Genomic DNA, 21,131 nt, shown 5'->3' on the forward strand with positions numbered 1-21,131 from the left:
AACCCACAAAATCGTCAAAAACCATTATATCGTTTACTAAAATTCTAGTAGATTTGTAATTCACATAACAATGTTTTTCATTCCATATTCCATTATGAAAATAACTATTGGAATAACTATGTTCTAAAATTCCCGCGAAAGTAAAACGAAAGCTCTTGAATAACAATATCAATAGGTTCTAATATCTATCAAAAGCAAATATAAACCTATCACTATCATTGATACCAATCTATAACTAGGCATGTCTTTCAATGGATATCAACAAGAAACAATAAACACATAAAAAATGATAGCAGTCACATATATTCTATAAGTGATAGTCACTATCAATGATAGCCAATTGATATATTTTGATTGATGAAAGTAACTTCTAAACCCTAAGTTAATACAGTGAAAATTGCATAAAATCATAAATGACAAACAAAAAGACAAGGTAGTCGTAATATCAAACATCAAAATAGATATGTTTCTACAAATATTATACAATTTAAAAAAAAAATATCAAAGAAAAGAGTTAAGAATGAAAACTTCAAAATAATTAAAGAAAAGAGTGAAGAATGCAAGCCCTAACTTAAATAATTGATCAAAACTCAAAATATCAAAGAAAAATTGAAAAACACAATGAAGAAAGCAAAACTGAATGAAAACACAACAAACTTCCCTCACAATCCACTTTGTTATCAATGAGCTGAACTAATCATTAGGTTCTTAAGAAAAAGAGAAAGAAGAGAGTAAATGAGCTGAAGAAATTGAAAAAGAAAACAAAAAACAAAATCGAGAAAAAGAACACTCAAAGTAAAATAACTCACAGTCGAAGATGCAATAGGGAAAACGAAAACAAACCCATGAATTGAATTGGCGAGCTTCACGATTTCGAATAGAGAGCTTCAAACTTTTGAATTCATTGAACGTTTCTACACCTGAATCGAAGATGCACTCCTGAAAACAACGAGATCAAAAATGTAGAAAAGGAAAATTAATAAAGGGAAAAAGAGGGTAAGGAATATTTAAAAAACTAATATCTTGACCAGTCAACAGTTGCTATATTAGCAAATATTCCAAACGTGGAATATAGGATAATTTTTTTTCCTATTTGTATTATTTGATACAAATTTCCTATTATATATGGTAAAAATTATAAATATATATACCAACAAATTATATATTAAATAAATGTTTATAAGAATATTTTAAAAGAAAAACATTTCATGCTAATCTTGTGTTTAATTTTACTGTGATGCAATTTTTTAAAAAACCCTTTCTTTTTCCACTATTTGCTTCTTTTTTCTTTCTATAAATTTTATATGTGTTTTTTTAAATTTAATTTTCTGTTTTTTTTTTTAAAATTTTTATATTTAGTGTTATAAGCAATTTACTATTTTTTTAAAAAAAAATTGTTTGTGATAATTTATGCTTAAAAATCGGGATGGGTTCTTGCCCCAACGAGGAATCCTTATCCTTGTTCTCACTCTCAATTGACAGGGATGAGGACGAAGATGGGGTGAAGCTTTCCCGTGGAGATAGGGGTAGGAAATCCTTCCTCGAACCCGTCCCTTCCTGTTGCGAACCCTTATTACAAGTATTGAATGAGAAGAGTTTCGAATTACAACGCCTAAATGGATTGAAGCAAAAGATGACATCCATACAACATCCAAATTTAATATAACAAACCCCAGAGGCAAAGGAGACCGGCTTCCTTTCTTCGGGACATATTTGTTGAAAGATCCAACGGGGCAAATATTTTCATGATAGCTCCTTATGGTAATTAATAATCCAATTGCTTTTGATATGAGTAAGAATTATTCATATCCTTTATTAATAGTATATTTGTTATTATTATTTGATATCAATTGAGACATCTTTAGATTTTAAAAATATTTTGGAACTTTCAATTCAATATCTATTTTATGGTTCTATGACTTATTCAATATATATTTTAAAAAATTGTAAATTTATTAAATGTAGAAGTGAAGTTTGGAAGATATTACACTATTTAAAATTAAAAGTGATTAGACACAACCTTGACATATCAGAAATTAAAATTGTAATTCAGCTTATTTTTTAGTGTCTTCCTCCTACATCCAATGACATAAAAGATAAAACCATATGGTTAGATTATTTCAGCCACTTTGAATAATTTCTCTATCCTTACAAAAAAAAAATAAAAATAAAAATTGAAGAATGTTATACATTACAACACATGAATAAATTAAAGGATTAGTTCACGATGCAACTCTAATGTCAGTCCGAGCATAATTGAGCTAAATTATCGCATGGTTTTTCCACCACTATTAATACCTTCTTCCCGTTTAAAACAATCAGTTTTAAACCAACGGTAATTTTTTGGGGAGGGGTGTTGCTGTCATTTCGTATAAAATTTATCTCCCAGTTAATACAGTACACGTTACAAGCTTTTTCAGTTCCTCATACTCCAAGGGTCCGGCTCGCTCACCGGTAAAAGGAAAGAAAAATTTATTGCATTGTTGCCCCTTTACTTTCTATTAATTACATCTCCCTTACTCTTCTTCTAATACACGTCTAAACCCCTTTCTTCTTCCCATTCTCTCTCTCTCTCTCAGAGTTTTCTTTCAGAGCAACAATGGCGGCGTCTACTCTGCTGTCGCATTTAGCTCTATATGTCTGTTTACTCCACTTTACATGTCTTTATGCCTCTTCGAACCTAGATTTAGACGCTTTAATGGCGTTCAAAGCAGCGTCTGATAAAGGGAATAAGCTCACTACATGGAACTCTACCTCTAACCCATGTGCTTGGGATGGAGTTTCTTGCCTCAGAAACAGGGTCTCGAGGTTGGTTCTTGAGAATCTTGATCTTACAGGCTCTATCGGACCTCTTACTGCTTTGACTCAGTTACGAGTGCTGAGCCTCAAGCGGAACCGTCTCTCTGGTCCCATTCCCGATCTCTCCAACTTCAAAGCTCTCAAACTTGTGTTTCTTTCGTACAATGCATTTTCCGGTGACTTCCCGGCTTCTTTTTTGTCCCTCTTCAGGCTTTACCGTCTCGATCTCTCTCACAATAACCTGACCGGAGAGATACCGGCTTCTGTTAACCGTTTGACTCATCTTCTCACTCTCCGCCTCGAAGATAACCGGTTTTCTGGTCCCATTTTGGAACTGAACCTGCCGAATCTTCAGGACTTTAATATTTCAGCAAACCGTCTCTCCGGTGAAATCCCCAAATCGTTGTCGGTATTTCCTGAGTCATCTTTCGGCCAGAACATGGGTTTGTGTGGATCTCCTCTTCAGAGCTGCAAGGGCATTGTCAGTAACCCGACGGAACCCGGATCCGAAGGAGCAATTGCCTCGCCCATTACACCGCCGCGGAACCTCACGGTTTCATCTTCTCCGACTTCCCTTCCCGGAGTTGCAGCCGAAACAAAGCCGGAAAATACCCACCACCACGGCACGGGAAAGATAGGTTCTCTAGCCCTAATCGCCATAATTCTCGGTGACGTTTTGGTGTTAGCGTTGGTATCGCTACTTCTCTACTGTTATTTCTGGAAAAACTCTGCTGACAAAGCCCGAGACGGGAAGGGCTCGAAGCTTCTGGAGAGCGAGAAGATTGTTTACTCTTCTAGTCCATATCCGGCTCAGGCCGGAACTGAGAGAGGCCGAATGGTGTTCTTCGAGGGAGTAAAAAGGTTCGAGCTCGAAGATTTGCTTCGAGCCTCCGCGGAAATGCTCGGTAAAGGTGGGTTCGGAACTTCGTACAAGGCGATTCTCGACGACGGCAATGTGGTGGCGGTGAAACGGCTGAAAGATGCGCAGGTTGGAGGGAAACGAGAGTTTGAGCAGCACATGGAAGTATTGGGAAGGTTGAGACATGCGAATATTGTAAGCTTGAGAGCTTACTATTTTGCGAGAGAGGAGAAGTTATTGGTATATGATTACATGCCCAATGGCAGCTTGTTCTGGCTTCTTCACGGTACTCTAATTTTTCATTTAAACCCATCATTATTTTGCCTTTTATTCTGCTGGGTTTCTTTCCATTGTGCAATTTAATTTTTATTAAACCATTTCTGTTCATAGTCTAAGAATGTAGTTCCGCCATTGTTGAACCTCTGAAGATGGTCAAACAGACATGGATTTTATTTTCTAGGGCTAATAATTTTGTAGAAAGAAAGACCAAGCGGGCGACAATTCCCAGACAAGGAAGCAATATTTATGGCCGTATCGAAAGTGTTGCATTAGTAGCAGCTTATCTGCGATTTTGGAATGGGGATTTTTAGATTTTTACTGTTCACTGATGGAGGAACAGAGTGCCATGCCCTACCAAATAAATAATTCTGTCTTTACTTTATCTGCTCTCAGTCTCCCCTTTATTTAAATTGTTTGATTTCGTTTGTTTTCCTTGAAAATGACCCAAAAGTAGAAGATGGAGATAGCCCCCATCGATTGTTTGTAGTGGTCTGCTCATTTGTCCGTTGAATAGTAATGATTTTTTTGACTGTTGGACAGGGAACAGAGGCCCTGGACGGACGCCGTTGGATTGGACGACGAGGTTGAAGATTGCCGCCGGAGCCGCTAGAGGATTGGCTTTCATTCACAATTCCTGCAAGTCCCTCAAGCTCGCACATGGCAATATTAAATCCACCAACGTTCTTTTGGACCAATCGGGAAATGCTCGAGTCTCTGATTTCGGACTGTCACTTTTCACTCCCCCTTCCACTCCTCGATCCAATGGCTACCGAGCGCCGGAGTGCGGTGAGGGCCGGAAACTGACACAGAAATCCGACGTGTATTCGTTTGGGGTTCTTCTCCTTGAGTTGCTGACCGGAAAGTGCCCCTCCGTTGTGGAAAATGGCGGGCCGGGAGGCGGTGGATACGGTAGCGTGTTGGATTTGCCACGATGGGTTCAATCGGTGGTGCGAGAGGAGTGGACGGCGGAGGTTTTTGATTTGGAGCTGATGAGATACAAAGACATTGAAGAGGAAATGGTGGGGCTTCTGCAGATCGCGTTGGCTTGTACATCGGCTTTGCCAGATCAACGGCCGAAGATGAACCATGTGGTGAAGATGATCGACGAGCTCCGTGGGGTGGAGGTGTCGCCATTCCATGAGGGGTCTGACTCGGTGACGGAATCACCGTCGGTGTCGGAGGGCACTTGCGGTGGAGGAGCTAGTCAGTAAACGACGGAGAGAATGTTTAATTTGTTATTAGGAATAGTAGAGTGTGTATTGTACATTTTTATGGCCTTTTAGTTTCATTTTTGCTTTGGTTTCTAGGCATAGTGTATTCAGAATCAGACTCCATTCAAATAGGTTCTCTAAAATCATGTTTTAGTTGGGAAATAATCAGAATTAACTTTGATTAAAGAAGCATAAATATGAATCCGCAGTCGGAGTTATTTTGTAATTGTAATGAAAATGTTTAAAAGAGGAGAGAATGATGAAGATTCCTGAGTTTGATTGACTGTCATGGTAAATGGCAGAGGAGAAAAATGAAAGAAGAAGGGGCCGAACATATTTGTGGGTTGTGGAGCTTTGTTAACTACTCTTCGTATTGGGGGTGGTTTAGGGCCGATCCGAAGAGATGGCCCAAAAATTGACTCTTTCAAACATTCTCTACTACCAAAAGTTGACTGTGGGAGTTCAATGATGAATGTGTGCGAGTAAATTTCAAGCTCATAGTTTCAATTTAAATTGATTATTTGAGAGTAAAGATTTTAAGGGCCAATTTGGTTTGAATGTAAACTTTTTGGGCATGCATTAGTTATTCTAAATAGGCCATGAATTGTATTTAAAGCCCGTTTGGGATTGATTTTTGAGTGAGTATAAGTGATTTTGCAGCAATTCTACTTGTATATTAATTTTTAAAGAATCATTTCTTTTTTTAAAAAAAATAATTAATTAATTACTTCTATGAGCAAAATCACGTAATTTCTAGCTTATTAGAATAGATTTCCTAAAAATCTGCAACCTCCCTTGACCAACTTTAAAACTCTCGATTTTATACTCTAAAAATATGCATCTACTCAAACTTTGGTTGTATGAGATAATCTTCAACTTTTGTTACTTTATAAGGGCATTTGGAATAAGGAATTCATTATTATAGCTCTAGGTTATTATAGTTGGGTTATAATAATGTGTGTGGATATAGGTTATTTTAGTTTGGGTTATAATAATATGTATTTGAGATGTAAACTATTTTAGTTTGAAAATAAAATAATAAGCACTGTAACAATGAATAAAAAAATGATCGAATGTAAAATAGTAAAAACGGTAACAAATTAAGATTTTGAAATAATTGGAGAATACAAAGTAGTATTTACTATAGTAAGAGTGAGAGGTAGTTATTAGTCTTAGGATAATTTTCCTGAATCACATCTCTTTTATTTTTAGAGTCTGAAAAAAAAACAAAAAACAAAAATCGTAAGAGGTCTATATAAAATATTACACAAGCATATAAGAAAATGATAAAAGTAATCCACATAGTGAAAGAAATTGGAATGTTCATAATTATTATTTCAATAAAAAATAGAGAAATACTTCAAAATTCTTGTAATGAATCACAATAATATTATTATTTTCACATTCATAAATTTAAAAGTAAAATATCATGTTGTTACAAATTTGATGATAACAAAATTTACCTAATGAACTTTTATTTTCTTATTATATATCTTTATTATAATTGAAAAATATTTGGTTGGATATTATATACTATAATAATGACTTCTTCTAATATTTTATAATACAAAAGAAATAATTATTAAATTATTGTAAAAGTATTTAAAACAATAATATGTCTACATTGTCGGTATAATTAAGCAACAATAAAAAGGTGATCCTAAGGTGTAGATGAAAGTTTGTCATTACCAACGGCAAGGATATTTTACTTTTCTGTGTGAATGATTAAGGGTGTTAATCAAACTTTTGAAAGGTATTTTTGAAATGAGGCAATATTTTTTAACTTGTTTTTTATAGTTAAGGGTGTTAAAAATTCGTGATTATTTTTTAAACAAAATACTCACCATTTTCATTCAAAACTAACCGTAAGAGATATTTTTGAAAGTTTAAGAACATTATCAGAAAGTTTGAAAGTTTGAGATATTTTCAAAATAGTATACAAAGTTCATGAATATTTTTCATAATTTAGGTCCTGTTTGATAACCATTTTTTTTTGTTTTTGTTTTTGAAGCTTAAGTCTATAGATATTAGTTCTATCTTTAGATTTCTTCTTTTGTTATTTACTTTTCACCAATGGTTTAAAAAACCAAGCCAAATTTTGAAAACTAAAAAAAATAGATTTCCAAAAGTTGTTTTTGGAATTTGGTTAATGATTCAACCATTGTACTTAAGAAAGATGTAAATCATTGTAAAAAATGTGGATTAAATAGATTTAATTTTAAAAAACAAAAACAAAAAATCCGAATAGTTACAAAATGGGGCCTAAAATTTTTCCCTCATACAAATAACTCATTCACTGGAGAGACATTTTAAATTATATTGTCCAACATATATTTTATTGACATTTTTCTATTAATGGTATACATTATAAAATAGAAGTCTATCGTACAAATTCATATCAGTTGAAATATTTTGTCTCCACATTTGATACCAACATTATAATCCCTATCTTTTATTTTTCTAATACAACGTATATGATATTTACTCGCCATATAAATTGATGTATGGTGTATCATGCACATAATCAGTCACAAATTAATTTGTTTAAAATAGTGAGGTCTCATATAACTTGTTCAAAGGAGGTAGTTTAGGTTAGTTTGGTATTGCACATAATTATTAAAAACTAAATTCAACATTAGCTTAGAACCAAAGTACTCATAACTTATGTTATGCTCCAAATAATTTCTTATTCAACAAAATCAGATTGTGTTATCTCAATTGATAACCCACTAATTAATTTATAGTATTTATACTTTTAGATTCCTAATTTCATTTATTTAATTCCAACATGCCATATTTTTTCAATTATTTAAGATGAAATGAAATTGCGCATATTTCAGTCAAGATTCGCCACGTCTCTAGGCCAATTATATACAAATCCGAGTGGAGAAAATGTGTAGTTTACTCATTATTAATCATTAAATTTTAGATTAGCAAATGTAAAATATGCAAAATATTAAATGGAAAATCAAAAAATAATAAAATAAATAAATGGGACACAAAAGAAAATGGCATGGGCTTTTTTCCAATACTGCATGGGCGTTGAGGATGTTTTTCTAAGTTTCTAACACACGTTTATATTTTTTAACTTTCATTTTAAAATAAAACTTTATATAGATTATTAATTGATGGGTCTTTTATATATCCATGTACTTAACCCAACAAATTAGTTTTAACATTACCTCATTTACAACTTATATATCGAGTTTAATGAAAGTGAATAGAATGAAATCAAATCTTCAATCTTACGTAAAATAATAACTTAATAAAAGTTTACTTTATTAATTATGTTTAAAGCAACTACAAATTGTCTTTGAATTATATGCTTGTTCCAAATTGATTAGAGTTTGTTTGGTTTGCAATCCGATTTTGTTTTATGTTTTCAGATTTATTAAATTCAACGAATATATATTTATTATTTGGCAGATAATCCAAACTTTGTTTTTGAAAATCGTTTTCGGGTTCAGTGATCTGAACGGTGCAAATTCTGAAAACAATATTCTTGTTTTTTCGTTGTATTCAGAATATGAATTTTAAAATTTAAAATGCATAATTATAGTAAATAAAGATAAAAATATGAAACATAGTATGTCATGTTATAATCACAATTTATTATTTTTTTAAAAATTAAAATATGTATTTTAAATTAAATCGGGTTAAATTCTAAGGTTCCTAGGGTTTGGATAAAGTTAAAAGTTAGTGCACATATGATTTTAAAATTTAGAATTGAGTTTCTTGGTAGTTCGTGTAGTTTGTTAAATCCTTCTAATTAGCCTCTACAATAGCGACTATTTATTAGGAAACTTTTATCAAACTAAATTCTAATTATAAATCATAAGATTTAAATTTTAACTTATTCCAAATCATAGATATCAAAATTTCATTTTTTCCCCCTATAAATTATATAATATTGCAAAAAAATAATTATACAATTTTTTTTAAACATAAAACATGTTCATAAATAAATTATCAAAAATTTATTGACAACTAATATTTAGTAGGTAACTATAATTAGTTTGCAATTGTTTAGATTAGAATTCAATTTCTGAATTTTACTACCAAACACATATATGAAAATCTAAAATAAACTCTGTTTTTCATTTAATATCTTATTTTTAAATTTCTGTTTTCAAATTTTTCATTAAATAGTTTCTTACTCATATGTAATATTTAGCATAATTGAAAATGGTAGGGGTTGTATATTAATTTTACTAACTTTTGGAGAGTTTCAATTTTAACCTCAATATTTTATTAAATAGAGATCAAATTGAAAGTAATTACAATTAGATTTTTGAATGATGTATAATCAAGGCTGGGGCTACAATTTTTAGTCCATACATACTTTTCAAATGGTGTATATAATAGGTTATTGAGTTTTAGAAAATGTTTAACGAGTTCTTAAATTTATAATTGTGTGCTTAATAATCTTTTAAACTTAAATTTTTTGTAATAAATTTCTAAAATTTGTGTCTAATAAAGTCTCTAAACATATATTAAAACTTTCAATTCCACGGTTCATAGATTATTGACATATTTGATTTTTTTTTAATAAAAAGATTAACAAATTTATTAGAAAAAAAATAAAATGTATAACTAATAAGATGTTAAACTTATAATATTGGTTTAATAAATCCGTAAAGTTCGGAATTTTTTAATTAAGTTAATAATTTTTTAAATGTAAAATTAAAAGTTTAAACACATTCACCGCGATCAACATTTTTCCGTTTTGTTTTTGTTTTTTATTTTTTATTTATTATTTTTTTCCTTCTTCTGAGATTTGAAGTATACGGTTAGAATATTTGGACTATATATGGATCATGAGACAATTCGATAGGTTAATTATTTTGTTTTTATTACAAGGATTAAAAATTCCTTTAAAATTCATCAGTGAAATGAAACATGAAATGATTTTAGTAAAAAATTAAGACTTTGTTTGGTAACCATTTTGGTTTTTGGTTTTTGATTTTTTTTAATTTCTATTTTTAAATTTATACTTTCTAAACATAAAAACCATATATGTTTGGTAACTGATTTTTATTTTTTGTTTTTGAAAAACAAAAAACAACATCTTGTTTGGTAACTGTTTTATATTTTCAATTTTTCAGTTTTTTTTCCTAATTGAGAAAAAAATGATTTGACAATCACTTTTTATTTTTGTTTATATATAACGAGTAGTAAACTAATTTTATAACATTATTTCATCTAATTATAAATAAACGCCAGAACTCGTTCAAAATTTTTAATTGTAACCACCCCATCAACTAAAGTAAAAATGACCTATATACTTTTCACTAATCAATTGAAGGACAAATAATAGAAGAAACATGGCTAAGAGGCACAAATAGATAATAAATTAAAAATTGAAAAAATGACACAAATATTCATTATATTTAACAATATCCTTCCTGTTATTTAAAATTTCTAAGCATTGATCTAATTCTTCATCAACATAATCTTTTGGTTTTGCTCATACTACTTTGACCAAAACCTTCACTGTTTGTAGGAGCATCATTCATAGTTTTAGTTGTATCTTCAGAATTATAAGATGGAACTTTTTTTATTGATGAGCATAAGATCCTATTGCCATTGTATCTTCGTAAATCCTCATCAACTTCTCATAATATAATGTGGACAACCACTCCTTTTAAACTTTTTAGGGCTCTTGTTAACCTATTAAATTTAATACTCCATTATTAAATAGTAACAAATAGTAACAATATCAAAAAATTAATATAAAGTGTAATACCTTAACAAGAAGGGGAAAACTAACATTGTAAAGTTAAATTATACAAAAATGTCCATGAAGTTTACACTTTCTAAAAAAATATCCTTGAAGTTTCAAAAATATTCTTAAATGTTAAAAAGAAAGTTATAAAAAAATACCACTGCCGTTAGTTTTAGATGGAAACCGTTAAAGTTTTGTTTCAAAATACCCCTGAATTGTCAAAATGTTTAAAAAATATCTTTAACTTTATAAAAGTTAAAAAATATCTCATTCGGTAGTAATTGAACAAAAACCGTTAATTCTTCGTGACAAAAATGACTTAAAAAAAATTAAAAAAAATAAAAAATGCTCGTAGTGATCAATTTGTTTGAAGTTTTCTTAAATTTGAAAAGAACTAATTTGAAATTATAGATATCCTTATTTTTTTTTTTCAAATAGATACTCTTATATTTCTCTTGATTTTCCAATTTTTAGTTTACTCCAATTTTCTCAACAACCAAAATAAAAAAAACAAAATTTTAAGTTAAAACATAAAATATCACAAAAGTTCACAAAATTCTAAAATTTAAATATCCTCTTGAAACATACAAAAACGATAAATAGTCAAATAATATTTGACTATTTAAGTACTCTCATATTTCTTTAAATTTTCCAATTCTTAGCCTACATCAATTTTCTCAACAACCAAAACATACCAAAACGCTGTGATACTGACGCAAATTGGGAGGAGTGTGTCTTCATGCACGCGTATCAAATGGAGAGTGTTGCGGCATTGTTGGACAACATTACAACGCTTGCCTAGCAGACTGTCTCTATGAATGGCGCAAGGGACAAGTGTTGTAACATTTGTGCAATGTTGTGCCTCCCCTTGCTCGAAAAGCTATCTAAGAACTAAAATAAATATTAAATTCCTAAAGACCAACACGATTTAGGCTGATATTTTTTTATTTGACTTTTTATTGTTTTGGTATATTTTAAGAAAAGATTTTGATTTTGGAATTTTGTGAAATCTGGTGGTATTTTATGTTTTAACATAAAATTTTGGTTTTTGAGAAAATTGGTGTAAGCTAAGAATTGAAAAATTAAAATAAATATGAGAGTATATATATGAAAAGAACGAAGATATCTATATAATTTATTTTAAAATTAGTTTTTTCAAAATTAAGAAAATTTCAAACAAATTAATTAATTGAAGCATTTATTATTATTATTATTTTTAATTTTTAAAGTCATTTTTGTCACGAGAAATTAATGGTTTTTGTTCAATTACTATCTATCGAGGTATTTTTGAACTTTTATTAAATTAAAGGTATTTTTGAAATGTTTTGAAAATTCATAGATATTTTTAAAATAAAACTTTAACCGTTTTCATTTAAAACTAACGATAAGACTATTTTTGAAATCTATTAAAAGTTGGAGGGTATTTTTTAAATTTCAAACATATTTTTTATACGAAATGTAAAGAACATGTTTTATAATTTAACCAAAATGTAATTATAACAAACAGAATACGAATCTCCAAAAGGCCGCATAAAGCACGAAACGTGCTGGGCTCGCGTCTTCTCTACTTTTTTTGCATGACCAACCCGATGGTCGCACCGTCGCTCATTGGTTTCCGCCGCCGCCGCCGCCGACACCACCACTTACGAAACAAAATCCACTGCGCCAATGTTTTTTCAAATACCTTTATTTTTAATCGGCACTCCAAGTCTGCGAACATCGTCATGATTCCAATTTATAGCATATTTACTACTCCATAACCGGAATAATCCATGGACTTTGGTTAGGCCAAGCCTTTATTTGTTTGGTGGATGCTTTAGATAGATTATTAAGGACTTAGATTTGTCGTGAACGATGAGGTTAGAGACGCATAACTGCAAATCTTTGGTCAGTGGTTGACACGTAGGACACCACCACTACGAGCCTCCGCTTTCCTTTCCCTCTGCTACGATAACAAACCACCGTAATATTCCACGGCGAAACCACATCAAAGTTGCTACCCATTGAATTTATAGCTTTTGGAGCTGCAGAAACGGCCATACAAACAATCCTCTCAGAATCTCAACTCATTGATGTTAACCACGATTACGCCCATTCATAATACCCACGGTTGTGGAGCTGTTGCCGCTATGGCTGCTGCTTCTCCGGTGAACTCCTCAATGGAATCATCTTCCACAATCGTCGCCTTGGAATCTCCTATTCTCATCTTTCTCTTCTTTCACAAGGCTATACGTGCCGAGCTTGATCACTTCCATCGCGACGCCATCGAATTCGCTACTAACCACCAAACTGCTGGGGATATTCGGCCGTTGTTGCAGCGCTATCACTTCCTTCGAGCTGTTTATAAGCATCACTGCAACGCTGAGGACGAGGTTTCTTTTCTCTTCTGTTTCTTAGTTTTCTCTTGTTTAGATTTCACGTTTCCTTGTTAAATACTAACCTCAACTCAAATGCATTTGACATTGTAGGTCATCTTCCCGGCGCTAGATCTACGAGTGAAAAATGTGGCTACTACTTATTTCCTTGAACATGAAGGTGAAAGTGTTCTGTTTTGCCAATTGTTCGAGCTTCTGAATTCAAATGCGTGGGAAGAAGGGAGCTATAAGAGGGAGTTGGCATCTCGTGTCAGAGCTCTTCAGATATCAATATGCCAACATATGTTCAAGGAAGAGGAACAGGTAATTGTTTTGATGTGACTATGATAGCTTAAACTAATTTTAATTCTAGGTATTTTGATTGGATATAAGAACAAGAAATTTGGAAGGACGAGCTAAAACTTCTTCTTTCATTCCCCCTTACCTATGGAGGTTTAAAGAGCCAAACTGTTTTGGATAATCAAGTGTTTAATATTTACGTCAGTGAGAATCTTCCGTGCCTGATGATACGAATATATGGTGGAAGCCAAATAGAAGAGCTAAAAAGTACTATGATCCAATATAAAGGTCTTTAGTATATAAGAAAATAAAATTCTGGATAGGAGTAAAAATCTCGACAGCAGGGCAGGGTTAACTTCACACTTAGCATCTCTGTATAGACGACCATTAAATTGCTTGACATGTTGTTTGAAATTTAAATCGGTAAAAAAAGTATTTCAGCTGACAATATGAGCTTCTTTGCAAATTTGCAGGTATTCCCATTACTTACCGAGAAGTTTTCTTTTGAAGAACAGGCAGCACTGGTATGGAAATTTCTTTGTAGTATACCTATTAATATGCTGGAAGTCTTTCTTCCGTGGCTTTCTTCCTCTATATCTCCAGATGAGCATCAGATTATGTGCAAATGCTTGAGCAAAATTATCCCTGAGCAAAAGCTTCTTCAGAAGGTCAGAGCCTTGTCTAGTTTAAATATCATTTCAGAGGAAATTTTCCGAAGAAATGAGAGCTAATTTAAATTTGTTTGAAGTGAAGATAATATTTTCCTGGATGGAGGGTGCAAGAAAGGCTCGTGCCAACCAAAGTTCGTATGACGACAGTTTAGAGTTTCAATGTCTAGGCTTTCAGGTCCATGATCTTATATGTATGCCAGAGAAGGGGAATGACACTTCTGAATCAACGAGAATTGGTAAAAGGAAATACGTGGAGCAAAGTAATTTTACCTATTCTACTGTTTCAGATGCTTGCCCCATCAATGAAATATTACATTGGCATAATGCTATAAAAAAAGAACTAAATAGCATCGCTGAGGCAGCTAGGGACCTAAATTTTTCTGAATTTTCTGAGTTGTCTGCACTTAAGGAGAGGCTGCAGTTTATTGCAGAAGTCTGCATCTTCCACTGGTACTAAATTCTAGCTCTGTGTTTTCTACTTTACTAAATCTTACCTTGTATAACGATGTACTTATTTTGAAAAATCATCTTCATGGAATTTTTCTTTACAACAAACAATTTCTTCAGTTGACTTCCCTTCATTTTTCACAGACCGCTTGTTTCACATGTTTTGCACTCTTAAAGATTGGCTGATCATTTAATGCAGACAAAGAAAAATGTTACTACTAATGAAGTGAACGTCACCTTTCTTTCTGGTGCAGCATTGCTGAGGATAAAGTTATATTCCCTGCTGTAGATGCTGAACTATCTTTTGCCGATCAGCATGCAGAAGAAGAGATTCAATTTGATAAGCTTAGGATCTTGATAGAAAGTATCCAAGCTGATCAAGCTAAATATTCTTCTGCTGAAATTAATAAAAAGTTAAGTTCTCATGCCGATCAAATTATCAAGACCATCCAGAAGCACTTCCATGATGAGGAAATGCATGTGAGTGGCAGTTACCTGTAACTAGATCACTGCCTTCCTAGTTCCTTGTTACATTGCTGGTATATTTATTAGATGTCCTATTTTTGCATTTTTATTCTGTCAGTGTTTCATTTTGGGAGATCACTGCCTTCCTAGTTCCTTGTTACATTTGTCTTCCTTTGATAGATTTTCTTAATTATATTGATTCTTTTAAATCTTGCTTGTACTTTTATCACTATCATCATTTTTTTTGATAGCTCTCATTTGAACTTTATTTATGTTGGAAGAAAGTTTCATTTGAAATCTTATAGTTTTCTAGTAAGTTCAAGCCCAATGTCATCTTTATGAGCTCCTGGCTTGGGTCTTTACAAGCTAAGGTTCCTAAGAGGGTGCAAGTTCCTACTTGTGTGCTCCTACGAGAGCCTCATCTAGAGCAGACGAGGGATTTGTTTATTACGTCAGAGGTGTTGCCCATGAGGACTTGGTCAAATGAGTGTTAACCATATTATCATCCTATCACTCCATCGATTATATATAGACAAATCTTTTGAAGACTTACAAGAAAGCTGGTTATACCTCATGATAACGATGATTTTGTTATGGAACACTAGAGTTCTCAAGAAAAAAGCAAAGGGAAATAACATAATACTTCTTGAAGAAAGAAATGATGTGACTACCACTTCGATTGAAGGTTACTTAATAGAATCTTTGTTGGTCATTTTAACAGAGGAGTTCCAGAATTTTCCCTTTCTTTTCCCATCATTATGCAAGACTAGGTGTCTGAGTATGCTCTTAATGTGTTTATCTGTTTTGAGACTTTTGTGCCTACATTCTGTATATTCATTTATCTTAATATTGTAAAAGATTTGCTTGACTTTTTCCATTATTCTTTAGTATTTGTCCAGCATTTATTGCTTGAAAACATTGATGAAGGACCGAGCCTTTTAACTAAATAAAATTGGACATCTAGGTTCTTCCACTTGCTCGCAAGCATTTTGGACCCCAAAGGCAGCGAGAACTTCTGTATCACAGCTTATGCATAATGCCCCTGAAATGGATAGAACGAGTTTTACCTTGGTTAGTAGAAACACTTAATGAAGAAGAAGCAAGATCTTTTCTTCAGAATATGCAAATGGCAGGTCCAGTTTTAACTTTTAGTGTATGATATATATTGATTGTTCTTAGGATAAATTTGTGTCATCAATCAAAGTATCCACTAATACACGAGTGTCTTAATTACAAGCACTTTATTTTGCAGCTCCAGTGTCGGATCATGCACTCGTTACACTATTTTCTGGTTGGGCATGCAAAGGCCATCCCAGGAGCATTTGTTTTTCTGCAAGTGCTATCGACCGTTGTCCTGAACGGATATTGACTGGAGATGAAGAATCATGCTCCTCCTTTTGTTCTGCCAGTGCAAAACATTCATGCAATCTGGCAACTGAGTGTGCCAGGTCATCCAAGGGTGGGAACGCAGTATGTAATGGAGACTTAAATGGCTGTCTTCCTTCGAAAAACCCAAGCAAAAAACTTCACTTGACTCGTGTAAAACAATCTCCTTGTGTCCCTGGGTTAGGAGTGGATCATGACAATAATTTAGGAATGAGATCTATGGCAGCAGCGAAATCACTGCGTTCTTTGTGTTTTCGTCTCTATGCTCCTTCTCTCAACTCCAGTCTTTTTAGTCTGGAAACTGATCCAATCTCTCGTGGCAGTGGTTCTAAGTCCCGACCTATTGATAACATATTTAAATTTCATAAAGCAATAAGCAAAGACTTGGAGTATTTGGATAATGAATCTGTAAATCTTGGTGCTTGCAATGATACTTTCTTTAGGCAATTTTGCGGTAGGTTTTATCTGTTGTGGGGCCTATATAAAGCTCATAGTAATGCAGAAGATGATATAGTATTTCCGGCATTGGAATCAAAAGAAGCTCTTCATAATGTGAGCCACTCTTATACATTAGACCACAAACAGGAGGAAGAGCTATTTGAAGGTATTTCTAGTGCACTTTCTAAGCTGACAGACATTCGCAGAGACTTGAAAGGGAAGAAAAAGTGTAACGCTTCAAGTGGGATGGAGTCTCATACCTCTGATTGTTGTGATACTGTGAGAATGAATATTGAGCTGGCAACAAAGCTCCAGGGCATGTGCCGATCAATTAGAGTAACACTTGGTCAACATATTTTCCGTGAGGAATCAGAATTGTTGCCGTTGTTCCATACATATTTTTCTGTGGAAGAACAGGATAAAATTGTTGGTAGAATAATTGGTACTACAGGTGCTGAGGTCCTTCAATCAATGTTGCCTTGGGTAACTTCTGCACTTACACAGGACGAGCAAAATAAGATGATGGATACATTGAAGCAGGCAACCAGAAACACAATGTTTAGTGACTGGCTAAATGAATGGTGGGAAGGACCTGCTACATCTCCACATCATGTGGAATCTGTCATTCATTTATCTGGAGGTTTGTTTTGAGCTTGAGCAGATGTCAGTCTCTGCTCTACCTCTATATTAGTCAAATATTAATTTTAGAATAAATTATGTTTGGCTTACTGGAAAGTCAATTATTGCCTAATAACACGAACAAGAAAAAACTAGAGTTTTTTGTTTACTTTTTTAATTTTACTTTTCAGGTTCTGATTCCCATGACATCTGTGACCAACAAAATGATTCGGTTTTCAAGCCGGGATGGAAAGAGATTTTTAGGATGAACGAAAATGAACTTGAATCAGAAATACGAAAGGTTGCCCAGGATTCAACCATTGACCCTAGGAGAAAAGATTATCTTATTCAGAACTTGATGACCAGGTTGTTATACTTTAGTAACTTTATCTGAACATATAGATTAATCTGCAATTAACTATTCTGATAGCTTAACGGGGGTATGTTAGTCGCTGGATAGCTTCTCAGCAAATGCTACCCCAAGCTACTACAGGCGAAACCTCAGATGCAAGAGATCTGATTGCAAGTACCCCATCATTTCGTGATCCTGAGGAACAAATTTGTGGGTGTGAGCATTATAAAAGAAATTGTAAACTGCTTGCAACGTGTTGTGGCAAGTTGTTTACTTGTAGTTTCTGTCATGATAAAGTCAGTGATCATTCAATGGACAGGTAATTACATCTACATCTTATCTGCTTGGTCGTTTGTAGATTCCAAGATGCAGTTACAATCTTTTATTTGTTTCCAGGAAGGCTTCAACTGAAATGATGTGTATGCGCTGCCTCAAAGTTCAGCCTATTGGATCTGTTTGCACAACACCATCTTGTGGTGGTCTCTCCATGGCAAAGTACTACTGCGGTATCTGCAAAGTATTTGACGATGAAAGGTGCCCATCTACCATCTGCATTCTCACTACCATGCTTCTCATTGAGTGACAAGATAATCATTCTGGTCAATTATGGGATTTAAAGGGAAAATTAAAGAGGAATTCAATAGAACTAAAATTGTTAACTGAATTATGGGTTCTGAATCTTGTAGAAGATACTTTGTTATCAGTTTGCTTATACATCGATATCAACATCATGGGTATAAATTTTTATTCAAAACTATATTTAGCGTGTTTTCAATTGTCTGCTACAATTATGATAGTCGAAAAACAGACAAAAGATTTAATACCAGAGAAAAGATTATTAATTCTTTACTTTTTGTGCCTGAAATTTCTGAGCATGCTCAAATCGACGAAGAAGTGCTAGGTTTTCTTGTTACTCTTCTCCTGTTACTTGCTTGTATGTTTTAAAAGATTGCAAGGCATATAATTAGCTTCAATCTCTTCTGTGGAAGAATTTGGGATATATTGGGAATATCAATTGGATATTAGTAAGGGCATAAGGATAATTAGCCAGAGGTGATCAGGCTCTAAATAGAGGGACTTTGAGAGATAGATTGCCCTCGTGAAAAGCTATTAAATGTAATTTTGCTTTTGATATTGCAGTACTTATATTTTGTTTTTCTTATAACTGGAATCCTAACATCTCCATTTAAATCTGTCTCTCTCTCTCTCTCACACACACAATATATATATATGAGATTGAAAAACAAGATCTTTTAGCTGTTGAAGTTTGTTCTTTGATATTTCCTTATTTGTTATTTCAGGGAAGTCTATCATTGTCCTTTCTGCAACTTATGTCGTCTAGGGAAGGGACTTGGTACTGATTTTTTCCATTGTATGACATGCAACTGTTGTTTGGCAATGAAGTTGGTTGATCACAAGTGCCAAGAGAGGGGCCTAGAAACAAATTGCCCAATCTGCTGTGATTTTTTGTTCACATCTAGTGAAAGTGTTAGAGCTCTCCCTTGTGGCCATTTCATGCATTCAGCTTGTTTCCAGGTCCTTTTCTTGGATTCTGATTTGATTATGAACTTTCAGCAAAATGTTAAATCGAAGAAACTATTTCAGTAGATAATTTTATATTTTTTTTGTTACATCATGCAGGCTTACACTTGTAGCCACTACATATGTCCAATATGTAGCAAGTCCTTGGGAGATATGACGGTATAAAAATTTCTCTCCTACAAGCGCATGATACATTCATCATTTTCTAAAGTGTGATTCATTGATGCATTTATAATTGCGCGAGCTTGTGAAATTGAATTGGATATAATTATCTGTAAAAACTGATTCTGTCTAAAAAATGAATCAATATGTAACGTTTGAAGTGTTTGCATGCCTAATTAGGAAGTATGATGTTTCTGACATGTTTGATTATTAGTTTTATTTGTAGCCCTAAATAAGCTCATCTCCATATTAGTCAAGCTGATCTGAGATTTTGTGATTCAACCACAAGACTTAACAATTCTTGTCAAGAAAATAAAAAACGCTTCATTATATCATTTCTTTCTCTTGAGATGCTATGCTCTTCAACTTACTGTCCGCATCCATCCAATGGAAATTGATTCTCTCTGCACGATTTTAACTTATTTGAAGCCAGTGAGATGCATCAGTGAGCATTGATAACAGTCACATGCATCTCTGAAAACACTTATCATGCATGTTATGTTATACAGGTATACTTTGGAATGCTTGACGCTTTACTGGCCTTGGAGGTACTTCCTGAAGAATACAGGGAACGCTGTCAGGTAAACATCACTTTTTTTTCTTACTCTTTTTAAAGTCATTATTTCACTTTCTTGTTTACCTGTTAAAGCCTCCATCCTCTCTAAAGTTCTTATTACTGACTGACTATTTCTCAGGATATATTGTGCAACGACTGCTCCAAGAAAGGGAAAGCGCGCTTCCACTGGCTCTACCATAAATGTGGAAGTTGTGGATCTTACAATACCAAGGTGATTAAGATTAGCTCAAGTTCCTGCTTAACAATGAATTAGTAAGCTTCAGTGCCTCTTGCTGTCTACTTGTTTCTTTAACCACACCCTTAAAATTGTCATGGCAAGATACAAGGACGACATTTTCTACGGTTTTCATAATAGAAAATTCAGGTACCAAGATGGAAAGATAAACGTAAATTCAAACATGACCAATGTGTTGAGGGAATTCAGGATCTTGCTGATTCTTCTAGTCTAACAGAGTCGGTTACTGTTGAAATCTGGAAAATGAAAGGATCCAAGGAATTATGATTGGGAATGAAATGGATAAATGTACATTTTTAGTTCTGATTGATAGGATTAATTTCTCATAATCATAAGCAGAATTCTTGCCTCTTTCTTTCATGGCTTTTGCTTGTCTTTATTTAAAATACCATTTTGATTCTTATATATATATATATTTTTGTCCTATTTCATTTTAGTTCTTTAATTTAATTCTTGTGCTTTTAATAAATCTAAAATTTAGTCCATTGATATATTTCATTGGCAGTACTAGAAACATTTTTTTTTCCTGAAAAACCATCAATCAATAATAAATTAATTGTACAAAGACGAAAATTGGGCATTTGAAAGTACTAAAATAGAATGAAACTCAAAGTATAAAAACGAAATGATGTTTTAACTTTCTCTTTTGTGACGATTTTACCTATTTCTTCCTTTATTTAAGGGATGATTAGGAATTGGTACTACATATAA

General features: G+C 33.1%; 2 protein-coding genes across 3 annotated transcripts; both read left to right on the forward strand.

The window, feature by feature from the left end:
• The first annotated feature begins 2,449 nt into the window (after window positions 1-2,449).
• LOC120082159 (probable leucine-rich repeat receptor-like protein kinase At1g68400) lies at window positions 2,450-5,352 on the forward strand. Its single transcript, XM_039037407.1, has 2 exons — window positions 2,450-3,944; window positions 4,478-5,352. The coding sequence occupies exons 1-2, from the start codon at window positions 2,600-2,602 to the stop codon at window positions 5,146-5,148; spliced, it is 2,016 nt and encodes a 671-aa protein (XP_038893335.1). The 5' UTR covers window positions 2,450-2,599; the 3' UTR covers window positions 5,149-5,352.
• A 7,593-nt stretch (window positions 5,353-12,945) lies between these two features.
• On the forward strand, window positions 12,946-20,780 carry LOC120081969 (zinc finger protein BRUTUS-like). 2 transcript variants are annotated; one of them, XM_039037154.1, is made up of 14 exons: window positions 12,946-13,245; window positions 13,342-13,551; window positions 14,001-14,195; window positions 14,281-14,648; window positions 14,900-15,125; window positions 16,075-16,243; window positions 16,363-17,574; window positions 17,744-17,918; window positions 18,002-18,223; window positions 18,301-18,438; window positions 19,206-19,440; window positions 19,546-19,605; window positions 20,118-20,189; window positions 20,304-20,780. In XM_039037154.1, exons 1-14 carry the CDS (start codon window positions 12,946-12,948, stop codon window positions 20,436-20,438), a joined length of 3,717 nt encoding a protein of 1,238 aa, XP_038893082.1. In that variant the 3' UTR covers window positions 20,439-20,780. The 2 variants fall into 2 exon arrangements, with proteins under 2 accessions (XP_038893082.1, XP_038893083.1); XM_039037155.1 differs by lacking the exon at window positions 12,946-13,245 and having other exon boundaries at window positions 13,461-13,551; window positions 14,001-14,051; window positions 14,131-14,195.
• Window positions 20,781-21,131: the final 351 nt, after the last annotated feature.

The sequence above is a fragment of the Benincasa hispida genome, chromosome 7 (assembly GCF_009727055.1).
Source record: "Benincasa hispida cultivar B227 chromosome 7, ASM972705v1, whole genome shotgun sequence".
Classification (NCBI taxonomy): Eukaryota; Viridiplantae; Streptophyta; class Magnoliopsida; order Cucurbitales; family Cucurbitaceae; genus Benincasa; species Benincasa hispida.

Coding starts and splice junctions, on each gene's coding strand:
- LOC120082159 (XM_039037407.1), top strand. CDS start 2,600: ATGGCGGCGTCTACTCTGCTGTCGCATTTAGCTCTATATGTCTGTTTA. Junction 3,945..4,477: donor CTTGTTCTGGCTTCTTCACG/GTACTCTAATTT, acceptor ACTGTTGGACAG/GGAACAGAGGCCCTGGACGG.
- LOC120081969 (XM_039037154.1), top strand. CDS start 12,946: ATGTTAACCACGATTACGCCCATTCATAATACCCACGGTTGTGGAGCT. Junction 17,919..18,001: donor ATTCAGAACTTGATGACCAG/GTTGTTATACTT, acceptor GGGGTATGTTAG/TCGCTGGATAGCTTCTCAGC. Junction 18,224..18,300: donor AGTGATCATTCAATGGACAG/GTAATTACATCT, acceptor ATTTGTTTCCAG/GAAGGCTTCAACTGAAATGA.